The sequence below is a fragment of the Diadema antillarum genome, unplaced genomic scaffold, assembly GCF_040938485.1.
Source record: "Diadema antillarum isolate AM-2024a unplaced genomic scaffold, OU_Dant_1.0 seq00000701_RagTag, whole genome shotgun sequence".
Classification (NCBI taxonomy): Eukaryota; Metazoa; Echinodermata; class Echinoidea; order Diadematoida; family Diadematidae; genus Diadema; species Diadema antillarum.
In genome coordinates this window covers 73,086-88,985 of record NW_027271606.1, presented here as the reverse complement: position 1 = coordinate 88,985, position 15,900 = coordinate 73,086, and the positions used below count along the sequence as shown (strand labels likewise).

At 38.5% G+C, this 15,900-nt stretch overlaps 1 protein-coding gene across 1 annotated transcript in view; it reads right to left on the bottom strand.

The window, feature by feature from the left end:
• Positions 1-15,900, bottom strand: part of LOC139737711 (uncharacterized) — an 81,828-nt gene that overhangs the window by 7,485 nt on the left and 58,443 nt on the right. Inside the window, exons 4-6 of the mRNA XM_071648386.1 lie at positions 3,273-3,410; positions 2,217-2,409; positions 1,119-1,210 (exon numbers count right to left, since the gene is read on the bottom strand). Of these exons, the coding sequence (XP_071504487.1) occupies positions 1,119-1,210; positions 2,217-2,409; positions 3,273-3,410 (423 nt within the window). The remainder of the gene's footprint in view (positions 1-1,118; positions 1,211-2,216; positions 2,410-3,272; positions 3,411-15,900) is intronic.

Sequence of the window (15,900 nt, the reverse complement as noted above, 5' to 3'; positions counted from 1 at the left end):
TTTCAGACTGTTCCAAAGTTAAACGAGAGCATCCAATTCTCACCAATCCACAAAATAGGCCTGTGCATCATTTGTTATAAAATGGGCCCATAAATTCATGAAATACAATCTTTTTCCCCATCATGCGTCCGTTACACCTACAACACTATACAAGATTTGAGCCATGCGTTTGAACGCATGACTCAGTGTGGATCAGTAAAATCAATGCATGACAATTGATTTGACCAATCAGATTGCAGAAATTTAAAAGCCCATTTTATAATTTTTCTCTATTTGTGTCCTGTGTCCAGATCAGCAAATCGGTCAACACTATGATAACTCTCTGTGAAAAAAAGAGATGGTACATTCACATCTACTCAAGATCATAATTTAATATCTGTACTGTCATTATGATATACATTCATGTTGTGAAAAACTAAAATGCTAATATGTGATCTGACACAAACACCAATCTGAATAGAAATGTTAATGCTTGTAAATGCTGTACAGCAAAGTTTTAGAGAAAATTGCAAGCTTTGCTGTGATGTAAATTTTGCTGCAAAACAATGAGCATGGCACTTTCAATGTACTGTGGCTTTTATTGATCAGTTTGTGAGTGATTGTACAGTTGAGCAAAGTATACAAAGTTGACAAGCTGCTGATTGAGTCAAAGTGAAGTTGCCACACATAGAGTTAACCATTTTTCCCCCATTTGAACCTTCTGAAATCACTGCAACTTTGTCTGATGAGGTTTTCTTTATCACTATATAATTTTGTTTTTCGTTATGCTGAAGTACTTCACTTACCATTTTCAGGGCAGTTTGAAAAAATGGCATATCTATATATAAATATTTTTTGAACACAATTCAATTGTAAGACACATTCTGACCTTATTCTTATTTTCTTATCAGTATGCATAACTGCAAACATGTCTGTGTACAATCTACCAATCATTCTTATAAAAATTACTAATGGTGGGTTGTTGTGCATAGAGGAACAAGGCATATTTATCATAGAAAGTTACTAATGTGCAGGATTTTACGCAGGCAAAAGCAGTAGTCACACATGCTGAAATTACTGCTAATTACTACTACAAGTTGGCAGCTGTATGAGATGTCACTGAGTTCTGTGGCACTCACCACGGACATGTCAGGCTTGGGTAAGATGCTCTTGAGGTGTATAAGTTCCATGTGGTATCGCTGTAGATCTATTGTTGAGTAGTCATAGTTATCTGTGATGAGGAAGAGGTCAAAGGTCAAAGACAGGGGTCGAAGGTGAGACCAAGTGCACAGCCAGGAAACAGAATATGTCAGACAATTTAAAGTAGGAACCACTCATAAAAGAAATTTTGTATCTCTCCTGAAATTGAATCCGTTAGCGATCCCTTATGAAAAGGGACCCTGATTTCACCTTTTTTCAAGTATGCTCAGAGACACAATATGAAAAACTGCACAGAAATCAAAGAGTCCCTTGATTAGTTTTTGATTTACAGTTGCCACAGCAAAATGCTAGCTAGCAGCCAGAAAGGAGCTGAAAAAGGGAAGACGGAATCATTAAAACGTCCAACAGTTTGTCACAAAATTACTGTTCAAGCCTGGCCATCAAATACTGAACAAATTACTTTGGATTTGTGGCTACCCAATGCCCATTTCCCCCTCCCTCACCACTGACCAGCAGGCTGACCAGCAGGCTGACCCTAGTATGATATAACCATCTCTGTAACAACACTGACAACAACAGATGAGTTGTCATCATCAATCCTGGACAAAATGAATCTTTGTTTGTAGACACTTTATACAATAGTACACAAGTACAATGAATCAAGACTGTGTGTAAGGTGAAAGATGAGATGCTCTATTTAATCTGTTGGTCACCTTGTTGAACATAGCATCCTGTCTCTCTCTCTTTTTGGTTTCATGCCAAATATTGTTCAACTGCACACATGATGACCATGCATTCACTAGTTTTTATCATATTCCACAGTTCGGATACTAATAGATGTGTGATTTGATCCAATGCTTGCATATAATAAGAAACTGCAAAACTGTTGGTTTAATGAAGAACCTCTGGGAGTTCACATGGTTGGTATCAAAACGTGTTTGTGTACTAGCTATTCACCTTCATGTTCGATGGGGAAAGTTAGCTTTTATGCTTGATGTGCTCTGAGCAAGTGACTACCGTAATTTGGCCATGAGAATCTTGTAAACACTGTCTGGAGGCTAATATTACATGCTCACCGAAAGCAAAGAGGACAACTGTGTTGACTGTCTTATTGGGTAGGAACTCCAAGTCGTGTCCAAAGAAGTCGCAGACTCGGTGCCAGATGAGGTCGCCGACGCCACAGGATACATCCACCGTGACCAACCGGTGCTCGTTGCGGAAGTAATTCAGCCACGCCTTGACGCTGTTCTGGTATAGCAGATTTCTCCTCTGTTTATGACCAGAAAAGATGGAAATAATCAGCATTAATCACTAATCATAAACAGCATCATACATAGACTGCTTTGATTTATCTGACTACACCATCACAAATATGATAAGCTGAGTAGAAACAATTACTTTGACAATATTTTCTGTAAAAATGCCAATGATTTTGTGGTTTATATCATATGACTTAATTTTCATTATCAACTGTTTTGAAAAAGAAAAAAAGAAGTTACTGCTTTCTTCTCTGCTCAATCTTATATTTTAACCTGACTTTGGAACATTTCAAAGGAGGGCTGACTGTTGTAAAATATTCAAGTCATAGCTGATATCTCAGTCCCACTGGGATATCAACGCCATACCATCTCAAGATTGGTCAATATTTCAAGATGATTATTTCTAGGACCTTTAAAGGGAGCGTATAGTTTTGGATAGACCTAATTTTAGGTTTCCAATTTTTTTTTTTTTGTGAGATAATGAGAAACCTCTCATGAAATATGAAAGAGCATGTAATTCAAAGAGGGATTCAACGTTTGTTTGATGAAAATCGGTGTTAAGATGGCTGAGATATCCAAATCAGAGCATTCCTAATAAAAGGTGGGACCCACCGTTTATTACGATCACTTTTTTTACTTTGTTTTTGGATGTCTCAGCGATCCAAAGCCGATTTTCATCTAATAAACTTTGAATTCCTCTTAAAATGATATGCTCTGTACTATTTCATAAGTGGTTTCTAAGTATCTCGCAAAAAGTTAAAAGCCCAATTCTCATCTCCATCAATACTATACAATCCCTTTAAAAATACACCACGGTCTTGCTTGCATGTAGAGCCAATAGTCTCTGCTCAAGGCCAAGGCACCATTTCTCACCGCTAGTCTTGACGAGTCAGCCTCATCACTCTGGCCCCCTTCTTTCATCTTGTCAGGATGCTTAGCACCGTGAGCTTTGGCCTCCTCAAGGATCTTGTTCTCAGTTATTGCCAGATTTAGGGCAAAGTATGACGGGTACTGAAAAAGAAAGAAAGAAAGAAAGAGAAGCATATGATGATACAACTCTCTCCCTGTAAAATACTAAATAATGCATTGCCAAAAGGCAACTTGAACCAGGGCTAGTGAAGGGGACTGTTAATCAATCATTATCTATGTATAGGATATTTTCAAAATTATTTGTAATGATAATAATGAAAACATAGAAAGAAATTATTTACACTGGACTCCTGTTAAACGAAGTCCTCAGGACTGGCAGTTATCTTTCGTTATATTGAAATTTTGTTATAACCCAACAAATAAACAATAAAAATACGTAGAGCGGATAATGTTGCAGCTTGAATTTTTCATATCGTTGTAACTGGAATTAAAATCAATTTGTATACAAAATTTGGTGTAATTATTCTTATTTGGGAGAGATAGTAAGCCAAATAAACTCAAACAACAACAACAATGGATAAAATACTCCATACATCATTCATTTCAACAGGTGGAACTTCCTAGACAGTTTGATGGGTGCTTGAGTATGCAGTCAATAACCATAGGAGTAGAATGAGGTGAAAAAGAAAGTATAATTCTCCTTGAAGTTACAATTGTAGCAATATCCCACCTGGGAGATCATTTCATACAGTGTTCGGGGGGGGGGGGGGGGGGGGGGGGGGGGGGAGGGGGGGTGAGGGGATTGAAGTTAAAGGAAAAACATAGTTATATACATCTGTACCTGCCGAAACTCAATATTTGCTCAAAAATATACACACACATATTTGCAAAACAAATGAGTGATATAATGCTTTGATATCACAATTTTCAGTTGGGCAATGATAAAAATACAAAATATTAGCCTAAGAGCTAAACTGATGGTATTGCAATCTGAGAATGCGATTGTGGTGGTATAATCTATCATAGACAATTGACAAATCAGGCCATAGTAATATCCATATCTTCCATGTGAGCGTGAAGAGCATGCAGCTTGTCGGGATATATGATTGCTAGGGCATGCTTAGTTAACATGTAATGTTCTACCTATCCACTACTGAACAGGGATTGAGGGCTCTTCAGGAATAAAAGTTGTGTTATGCAATTGAAATTATTTTACACTCTTAATCTCAATATCCTAAAAACAACTCATTATCCTGGTAAATTGGGTCAGCCAGACAAGTTTCTAGGTAGAGCTTTTGATACATTGCAAGTAAATTCCAAATGGTGAAAGATGAATTCTGAGCCCTTCTGAGAACTATGTTTTGGCTGTAGATCATAAATTCTGTAGAGGTGAGATTATTGCCACTCTTGAAATACACCAAACTATATGACAGACATTACCTAAATGAAGAGACAAACTCCACTTCTTGCCTTCTGTAAACACATGTACCCGACACAAAAGAAGAAACCTTCAACTAATCTTATGGGCAAAGAGAAATTTGGGCTCATAGACAACAGATCAGTTGCATGGTTGTGGACATGTCAACATTACAGTATCACAGTGTTTATACTCCCTAATGCTTGGGGCACCATGTGTAGCTTTGCATGTCAATGACATTTGTGAGCTGATCCACATCGCTATTAACATTCTTCTCTTTGTAAATCTGATAAAATGCTCCTATATTCCAGGAAAAGAGGGATGTACAGCAAGTTAATTTCTTCCCCATCCTCCTTCTTAATCCTCTCAGGATTAACTGTATCCCAGCAAGCTGCTCCTGGTCATGATAGGGTTATAAAATGTTCCGCTCTCTCATCACCACTAGGAGCAATCCTGGGATGCAGATCCCCGGCATTCCGGCAGCTGGTGACGCAGAAAATAATTGCAGGGCAATTGAAAGTAAATACACGGATTTGACGGGCTGCATACAGTCCTGTGTGTTGGTGCTGGATGGGAGATCATTCCGGAATGTGGTTTGATGGAAGGGGAGTGAATTTTGAAGCTGATGATGAAAGACAGAAGACAGAGTTAAGACTGAGTGAAAGACTATTGGAAGATGATGGGACAGATTTCTATGGATGATATACTAGGAACTGAGGATCTCTGAAGGGTATTTATGTAATGTTCTCATGGGCGCATAATTCAAATGGCAGCAAATGCTGTCAAAACTACAGCTCTTTAAATCATTTCTGCAGAAGTTGATATGCAGTACGGCCATTCAGTATTTTTTTAAAAAAGAGCACACACATCATACAAACATCATTACTATTACAATCAACTTCAAATGCCACAGCCGCACTTGATGCTATATATTACTAAAATCATACTTATTCTCAGTAATTATGACTTAAATACTCAGAGCAACAAAGAATACAAAATGATTACTCTTGCTCCTGTAATCAAAATCAGATGGTATAAATATAGTTACACAATAACTTCAAAAAGGTCACATGAACAGTACTATGAAATTCATTGCTGGTTAAAGAATTTAAAGCAAATGAATCATACTCATAGGAACAGAGTTTGTATTTTTAGGAAACAAGGAGTTTTACCTAATACAAGCAAAACAGTAAAAAAGTACAACCGTTCAGCAAAAATACAAAAGTCAAATGTACTAACAACTTTTGCATGAAAGACAAATAGACAAGTCATTAAAGAAAATGGGCAAGAGAAACTATCAAACAATCTCAGCTAAAAGCCAAAAAGTTTATGAGATTGTCTTTAATCCTCTTTAAATATTTCAAATTATTGATGGATAGAGTAAATACCACATTTTAACCATGGATCAAATTAGGAGACCCTTTCAAAACAACAAATATACAAACGATAAATGTCACCTACAGTGTATCCCTCATTAATCAAATCCTGTTCAGTGATTGGTCTACATAGCGTCATGTGACCAAACATAACGTTGCTATGATGTCGATGATGTTGAAAACAAAATGCTGTAGAAAAATTTGCTGTACTGTAATATCATTCATGGTATAGTGCACTATACCATGCTGTCAATCAATGGTTTTTCATCATTAGTATGCGTAACTGTATTGGTATCAGTAAACTGTAAAGTGGATATTTTCGCGTGACTAATTTTTCGCGCTCGGCCGGGTAAGAAGAGTTTCACATGTTTTTAATTCCGTGGGATCAAGACATCAACTACAGGAACATATAGCAATCAAAAATATTTGCGTGCTTTTATTTTTGCGCTAGTTTCTGGTTGCGTGAAATGCGTGAAATGCGTGAAAATTTTAACACCGCAAAAATATCCACTTTCACAGTAATAAACCACTATGTAAACTGCATCCCTCACAGCGCAACGATATCATCTGTACTGTGAAATGTAAACAATCTTATTTCAACAATTTATAGCTATTTTATCAAAGATTTGTATGAGTCATACAAAAGAAATTTAGCATTCACTGTATTGCACCACCAGTGAAATTATGGGTTCATTGGTGACAGACCCCTTACGAAAAAGTCCTGTGGTACTCCTGTGGTAATTACCACAGGACGGTACCACAGGACAGTACCACAGGACAGTACCACAAGACAGTACCACAGGACAGTACCACAGGAATTGTCCTGTGGTATTTTGGGACATACCACAGGACAGTACCACAGGAATTCCTGTGGTATTTTGGGACGTATAAACCACAGGGCAGTACCACAGGAAAGTACCACAGGACCGGTACCACAGAACAGTACCGCAGGACAGTACCACAGGAATTCCTGTGGTATTTTGGGACGTACCACAGGGCAGTACCACAGGAAATCCTGTGGTATTTTGGGACGTACCACAGGGCAGTACCACAGGACTAGTACCACAGGAACTGTCCTGTGGTATTTTGGGACAGTACCACAGGTTGATCATTACCACACAGCATTACCACAGGGCAGTACCACACAGCATTTCCATGGTACCACAGGAGAGTACCACACAGGATAGATTGAAAAAAAAATATCTGGGAGAATTTTAGTCACATATCAAGGAATATTCCTGATAGGTGAGTGATGGATTTCAGGACAAACATGGCCCTACTTAATAAACTGTCCTACTCCTAACATATAACCTCAAACGAGAGTCTAATGGCCAAGTGCCAATCTAGTCCTATAATAGATCTATATAGTCATATTCTATTCCTAGGTAGCCATCGACCGTATCAGTACATATATATATGGCCGTCTATCCGTAAAGCATTAAGGCATGGTTACTAACTCGATTATACTTTATTATCAAGATATGAAATTACACTTTCATAACAATATCTATGATATTGGGAATAACATAACATAATTAGACAATCTTTCACAAAGTTCAAAGTAAGTTCCATCATTAATACTTTGACTTTTTAAGTCATATATGTATTTTCTAAAATCTAGAGTGCTTTTTATGAATATTCATGAGCTATGTAAAAATTTGTACCACAGGAGTACCACAGGAGTACCACAGGAGTACCACAGGAGTAACGTACCACAGAAGTCCTTATGAAATTTCTCATGCTTTACATCAGCACTTTCACTGAATAGGTAATACTGTAGGAGTATAGGACAGGATAAGTAATGGCAAATCAATTGCTATAATTCACAGCATAACTCATCTATCAATTAATTGAGGAATATTGATATGTGCTTTTCTGTTTGTATTTTTATAATAAATTTCAGTAGATTCTGCCTTACAATTTTCCTGTGTGGTACTCCTGTGTGGTACTGTTGTTTGACATTCTCCTGATGTGATAGTCCTCTGGTATAAAATATTAAGAAAAAAAAAAGAATATCCTGTAGCATTTTTCTGTGGTACTTACGAATTTAATATGCTGTGTGGTACTTCTGTGTGGAATAGCACCACATTATGATTTTCCTGTGGGATTTCGGACAGTTCCTGCGGTATTCTCCTGTGGTATACATTGAAAATTACCACAGGAATTTCTGTCGTACTATCCTGTGGTACGTCCCAAAACTCCACAGGACAATTCGGGCATGTGGTACTGTCCTGTGGTACGTCCCAAAATACCACAGGACAAGTCATGTGGTACTGTCCTGTGGTACTATCCTGTGGTACTGCCCTGTGGTACTGTCCTGTGGTACGTCCCAAAATACCACAGGACAAGTCGTGTGGTACTGTCCTGTGGTACTATCCTGTGGTACTGTCCTGTGGTACTGCCCTGTGGTACTGTCCTGTGGTACGTCCCAAAATATCACGGGACAATTCCTGTGGTACTGTCCTGTGGTATGTCCCAAAATACCACAGGACAAGTCGTGTGGTACTGTCCTGTGGTACTGCCCTGTGGTACGTCCCAAAATACCACAGGACAAGTCGTGTGGTACTGTCCTGTGGTACCATCCTGTGGTACTTTCCTGTGGTACTGTCCTGTGGTACTGCCCTGTGGTACTGTCCTGTGGTACGTCCCAAAATACCACAGGACAAGTCGTGAGGTACTGTCCTGTTGTAATATCCTGTGGTACTGTCCTGTGGTACTGTCCTGTGGTACGTCCCAAAATACCACAGGACAATTCCTGTGGTACTGTCCTGTGGTATGTCCCAAAATACCACAGGACAAGTCGTGTGGTACTGTCCTGTGGTACTATCCTGTGGTACTTTCCTATGGTACTGTCCTGTGGTACGTCCCAAAATACCACAGGACAAGTCGTGTGGTACTGTTCTGTGGTACTATCCTGTGGTACTTTCCTGTGGTACTGTCCTGTGGTACTGTCCTGTGGTACGTCCCAAAATACCACAGGACAAGTCGTGTGGTACTGTCCTGTGGTACTATCCTGTGGTACTTTCCTGTGGTACTGTCCTGTGGTACTGCTCTGTGGTACTGCCCTGTGGTACTGTCCTGTGGTACGTCCCAAAATACCACAGGACAAGTCGTGAGGTACTGTCCTGTGGTACTATCCTGTGGTACTGTCCTGTGGTACTATCCTGTGGTACTTTCCTGTGGTACTGCCCTGTGGTACTGCCCTGTGGTTCGTCCTAAAATACCACAGAACAAGGCATGTGGTACTGTCCTGTGGTACTATCCTGTGGTACTTTCCTGTTGTAGTGTCCTGTGGTACGTCCCAAAATACCACAGGACAATTCATGCAGTACTGTCCTGTGGTACTGTCGTGTGGTATACGTCCCAAAATACCACAGGACAATTTGTGTGTATACTGTCTTGTGGTACTGTCCTGTGGTACTTTCCTGTGGTAATGTCCTGTGGTACTGCCCTGTGGTATATCCCAGAGTACCACACGAGCCTGTGACACAGTACCACACAGTTCCTGTGTTAACATATGTTTGTGTGGTACATTGTGTGGTACCAACCAGTACCACAGGGAGTACCACATGAGCCTGTAAAACAGTACCACACAGTTCCTGTGGTAACATTTATTTATGTGGTACATTGTGTGGTACTGACAAGTACTACAGGGAGTACCCTACAAGCCTGTGGCACAGTACCACACAGTTCCTGTGGTAACATTACAAGTGTGTGGTACATTGTGTGGTACCGACAAGTACCACAGGGAGTACCACAGGACTTTTTTGTTAGGGACATAGCACAATTATCTTTGGTGTGCTGCACCCCTCAGAAAATAGTGTTATTCCTGCCACCTCGATACATCCATGATTTCAACAGAGCCTCTCAGCTAGTGCGTGGTATATTTGTTTACTATCTCTCAAATTCATTGTTTATACTAGTATGCAAAACAGTGGAAGACCCAGTCCAGTAATCACTGGGAAATGAAAGATTTATTGAGGTTAAGTCCCGAGTATACTCGGGCAGGTGTCTATGGGAAATGCATGTTGTAGCAAAATTAGCCCGTCCTCATCGGGTTGAATGCAATACTATGTACACCATGACCTCTACCTGATGCCCTTTTCATACAAGATGAGTTCTTAAAAATAAGAGGAGCTTACAAATTCACGGGCAGCATTAATGAATTGAGGCTCCAGGATATCAGTTATATCACAGCTGTTCAGGAATGCTTACACACCAATGTATGAATGAGAACTGCCATCACACATTATGAGATGGAGTCCCATGAGATCCAGACCTAGCCAAGAACTTGTCCCTGTATCATCCAAATTTGAAAACATGCCACGCCACCCTGGGAAAACAGGTAAATTGATACCGACCCCTTTTGGTCCACCCACGGCAACCATCAATAATCATCAACCAGCATTAACCAGACGCATTGTGCCATGTAGAGAAGAAGAACTAAAATACCGTAGTCAGAATGGAACTCAAGGTATATTGATGGTAAGCATGATCTTTAAAGCCACATTTCATATCAGCAGTATAAAGGAAGTGTTATCATACACCATGATATTATTTTCTATGCTGGAAACAAGACTTTCCTTGCACTTCTTTTGAGTTTGGTAGGTCACAGGACATATATACACTGATATTTCACTTTTCAATCACACACATCTTTTCTTTCTTTTTTTCTTTTTCAATTGCATACAAATACACAGAAGACTACTTTCTCAGTGCATTTCATGATACAGATACAATGTGTGCTAGCACGGGAATCAATCATGTGAAATCTTTTGGCATGGTCACGGGAAAAATAAAGCACAAACTTTCTTATGCATACATTGTAGCAGCAGGAAAAATGCTACACTTCCAGTAAGGATTTATTATGTACTTTAATAGCTAAGGCTTTAAAGGGAATCTCTCCCCTAAAATTTAAATTTGAGAGGTGTGAGAGCATGTCCTAAGAACTCTAGAGAAAATTCTATCCCATCATAAAAAATGCCCCAAACTGTGACATATTAATTTTGTAGATCAGCACACACTAGTGCGGGCTGCAATAGTAGCCAGATCTGAAAATAGTAGCCGCGCGTAGACCATCGGTGTGTGCACGCGTTTCCTTTGTTTGCCTCCATCTGCACACAGCTATATCGAATACTGTCTATCGGTATCGCCTCATCGAGCCATGGCTGCCGTGGCTGCCTGGTCCGGCATGGCACGGTAGCACCAACCTAGCTGCGTACGTGGACGTTTGCGTGCGTTTGCGTGTTTTGAGAGTATCGTAGTACACTGATCGTACAGAAAATTATTGGACTACGCAGTCAAATGCAGTCAATAAGGCCAGAAGACTACTCTCAGATCAAGGCGCATGTAATTTTTTGCATTTTAGAGATTGCTCTAGTTGTATGTCTCTTTATATACTGCTATATCTCTGTATGTGAGTAACGTTGCACTCTTATATTTCATAGGGATATTACCAGTACAATAACCTACAATGTCAGAAAACTAAATTTCTGTGTACAGATACACTTTAAATCTAAAATGGTATAAAAGATGAAAGTAGCATTCATTCACACAGGTTTCAATAGCATTCTTAGCTTTACATTAAGGAACTCAAATTCATATGTCCGTGATATTAAAGTACCTAGTATTAATCAACAAGTCTTATAAAAAAAGAGCGGTGCATAAATTCAGTTTCACTGGTATTCCTTTGTAATGTATAGCTTACAGTCCCCACCAAGAAGTAAGAAATAAAGTGATGTAAATTAAATTTCATGTGGAAAGGGAGAAACATGCAGACCAATATAGAAGTAATTTTCATGCTTCATTTTCTCAATTCTCCTTCATACTGACGGAACCACTTTCATCTCCAAGATCCGGAAAATAGTTCACCTGCCTGAGGTATATAATTAGGAGGAATACTGCTTTATTTTTCCCCTAGCACTTCATAGAATATTGCTTTATTTCGGCTTGTCTACCTGTTGAAAAGGACAGCTGGTCAGATCTCTGAAATTTCCAAGACACTGATAATGAGAATCCTGAAGGATTTTATTCTGTCCACAGAGAAGTTATAATCAATAGCCGTCAGGGAGATGGCAATATACCACCACTGCTCGATGTCTTTTGTCCCATGGAAAAAGAGACTGTATGTGGTCTGCACAGGAACAGATGGTTGCCACATAGGAAATGAAAGCTCCTGTATGATCTCCCCCACCCCCTCCCCCACTGCCTGGCGGTCTCCCTTTGTTTGTTTATTATTTTGTAACCTTTCTATTGTCTACCAATTTCCTTCAGTCGCGTGCTGGGACACTGTTTGTAATATTGAATGGCGCTGGGACTATTTCAACAGGAAATAAGAAAAACATGCACTGATTGAATACATGAATGTTATATCACCTGCCATCTTTTTTTTTTTAATGTACCAGACAATCAACCACGCAAGATCAATTTTATTGGTCTAATACAATCATTGCATTAACTCAGTGAGGACAAGCTAATTTTGCTACAACACACATTTTCCACTGACACCTACCCAAGCATATCTGGGACTAGTCTTCAATGGGTTAAAGTTTTATTTCTTATCCTGATGAGGATGGGCTGATTTCCCTACAACACGCATTTCCCATAGACACCTGCCCCAGTATACTCGGGACTCATCTTCAACGGGCTAATCTCTAATCCATAGCTATACCTTGTGCCTGGTAATTTCATGACAACATGTCTTATATCATTAAATGCAGATCTACTTTTGCAGCACCCAAATGACCAAGAAAAAAGTAGAAAATAAACAATTGACATTTCTAGTAACATCCATATCTTTTATCTCATTTCATCAGTCTGTTTCAATACACTAGCAATTAATATCTGTAGATTGTTTTTTCCTTGATACAGTTTTTTTTTTGTACCTTTTTCCTACTCCTTCACATCCTTGATGATTTCTCTCCATAGCAAACATGCACAAGCAAATAGACCAACTCCATAATGCATTTGAACATTATGCATTCCCATTTGCCCACAGGGTTGCCATGACAACCAGACAGCATGATCTAGATTTAACCTAACAACTTGCCTACCATAGGACAACTCATGCATGTAATCTTCATGCACATACGTGTACATGCACATTCTTTTACTTATTATGGGTTTGTGAGACTGTTAGTGAAGTAGAGAGCAGATTGTGACCTTGGATACACTGAAGGTAGTCTTTTTTTTTTTAGGGGAATGGGTCTGTCAGACTGTTTGTCCTTACCAAAGTAGAGATCAGATCATGAGATTGGATCAATGTACTGCACGTACAATCGTTTTAAAGGGCAATTCACTCCAAACATACACTGGATTCAGAGAGGGAAGAAATATTACAACAGAACACATCAGTCAAGTTTCAGGAGGATCAGACAATCCGGTCTGACAGTATGAAATTGTAGAGTTTTGATTGAAATTCAAATGTTGTCAATGCTGGATAACAAGCCTACAATAATTCACAATGTCACAGTAATTAAACAGTAATGATAATTCTACAATTTAAAAGTAGAAAATGAAAAGTACATGTTCCACTGACTTGTTGCTGAAATGTTAAGGGTAATATTCTCTCTGTCATGGGAATGATAAATTGTAAGTCAAATAATATCTGTTTGAAAATTTTCAAAATATATATGCAATTCTCTTTACATTTGTTTTTATTCCACTATTGTAGCATCACTAGCAGGTAGCCTCCTACACTATTGATGGTATGTGGAAAAAAAACCCACACATTCAAACAACCTTTAAGCACTCACACATTTGGATAAAGATTGTGCCTTTAATTTCAAACCTCACTGATGTGTTCTATCAATCTATTTTTGCACTCACTACAAATTCCCCTCAACCCGTTGAGGACAGTTTGATTTTGCTACAACACAAATTTCCAATAGACAGCTGCCTGAGTATACTCGGGACTTGTCCTCAACAGGTTAAAGCCAAAATGTAGTTCTCTGAAGGTCAATAATCCACCATCACCTGGAATTTGCTTCCAATTTAATACATCAAAAAGTTAAAAAAAAAGAAAAAAAAAATCAGCTGATTTGACAGTTGTGACATCACAATAACCAATAAGATTTTCGAGGAATTGAGCTTAAAGGATGCAAGAAAAATGGAAAATTCATATTTATTACCAGTAGTATTCTTTTACCGGGATAGCCCCTTGATTGATTTACACTGTTATTCTCGGGGGTCAACAACATGATAACAGAGTAACAATAAATTCAAAATATATGAAGCAACAAAATGAACAATTTTCACTTGTACCCAGCAATAGCTTATATACCCACCATGGGGATATCGTGTGTGAATAGTGCAAAGTAAATCAATGAAAAAAGTACAATTAATGAAAAGAAGAGTACATAATGAAGGTATATCAATTATACCCGTTTCGACTCAAGAGATCCTATGTACCCTCATATGACTGTTTGAAGACATGCAGGATAGTGTGAGACCATTTTTTTCCTTTTCCTGCTTGAGCTTTAACCAGTGGGACTATGAAATGACTAGACACATTTGATACACTATTTCATTTGTTGTGCTGTAAAGACCTATTCACATCAGAAGTCATCGAGGACACAGAATCATAATGGGATATCTTTCATTTTCACAGTAAGCGTGAGCTCACATGGTCTGATAGATCATGCACGTCTGGCTGAGTTTCCCTTGCCATGTATTCATCAGTTTTCCCTAGCTGCTCTGCTCCTTTTAATGTTCTCAAAGGTCAACAGGTTATCATTTCTAATGAGTCAATAATCACACAATAACTTCAATGTCACAGGTTCCATAATGATATTAAAGCAACAATGGTGCATTAATTTCCATCCAATGCTCGTTCACACACACACACACACACTTGCACACCCACACTCATTTTTCTTCAACATGATGAACATCATAATAGCATTATATCATATCAACCACAATTAAACATTGTATGTGTTTTTGTCAAATCTATTTTATTTGCTACTCCCATATAATTTACTTGTAAATTAATAAAGCAACTTCTTGCATACCCATGTACTTACTCTAATGTTAGTATATAATGAGCCTGCAAAACAATGTTTGTTTTACTACATACAAGTAGGGAATAAAGAAATTATTCAATTGGAAAATTATTCCATCTTAGATGCAAATCATGGCGTGCTAGCTCTCGGAATTTAAGAGATTTAAAGTGAAATATCACACTCCATGTTCAAGTTGAACTTATCTATTTGAGTGAAATCCGACGACCAGAGTGGCAAAGAGTTTCATCAAAATCAGACATGATTAGACTTATTTTATGTCTGATATTGAGAGAAACATTTCCTGTTCTTTTCACCTGGTTCTACTCATCTATACCAAAAGCCAGGGGACTGTTTCAAGAAACTTTTTGTCAGTGATTTACACTGACAACTGTTAAAAGCTACTGAAATCCTTGCGTCTGATTGGCTGATAGCAAATTTGTCGGTGAAAACCTCCGACGAACTTGTTGATGAAACACCCCCAGAATAAACACAATGTGAAAATGCATTTAAACTCTTTGTGCGCCAATTTAAGGCATAAACCCCCTGTATGCCACATCATTCCGAGACAGCAACATACATATAAAGCACTTTTGAAAAACATTCTAGCATTCTTTTATTCAGAATCATGCAACCTTTTAGATAGAAGTGTTTATGGTAGAAAAGTATATGTAGCACAGTGAAGTTGCAGAGAACACTGCAAGATTTGCTGTGATGTCATATTATTCTATGATAAGGATATGGCTATGAGGTTTTTTACATACCATGGTGCATTGCGATTTATTAATTGGAGTGTGAGCATTTGTAAATTTGAGCAAAATAAGCTACTTGAAAGTAAT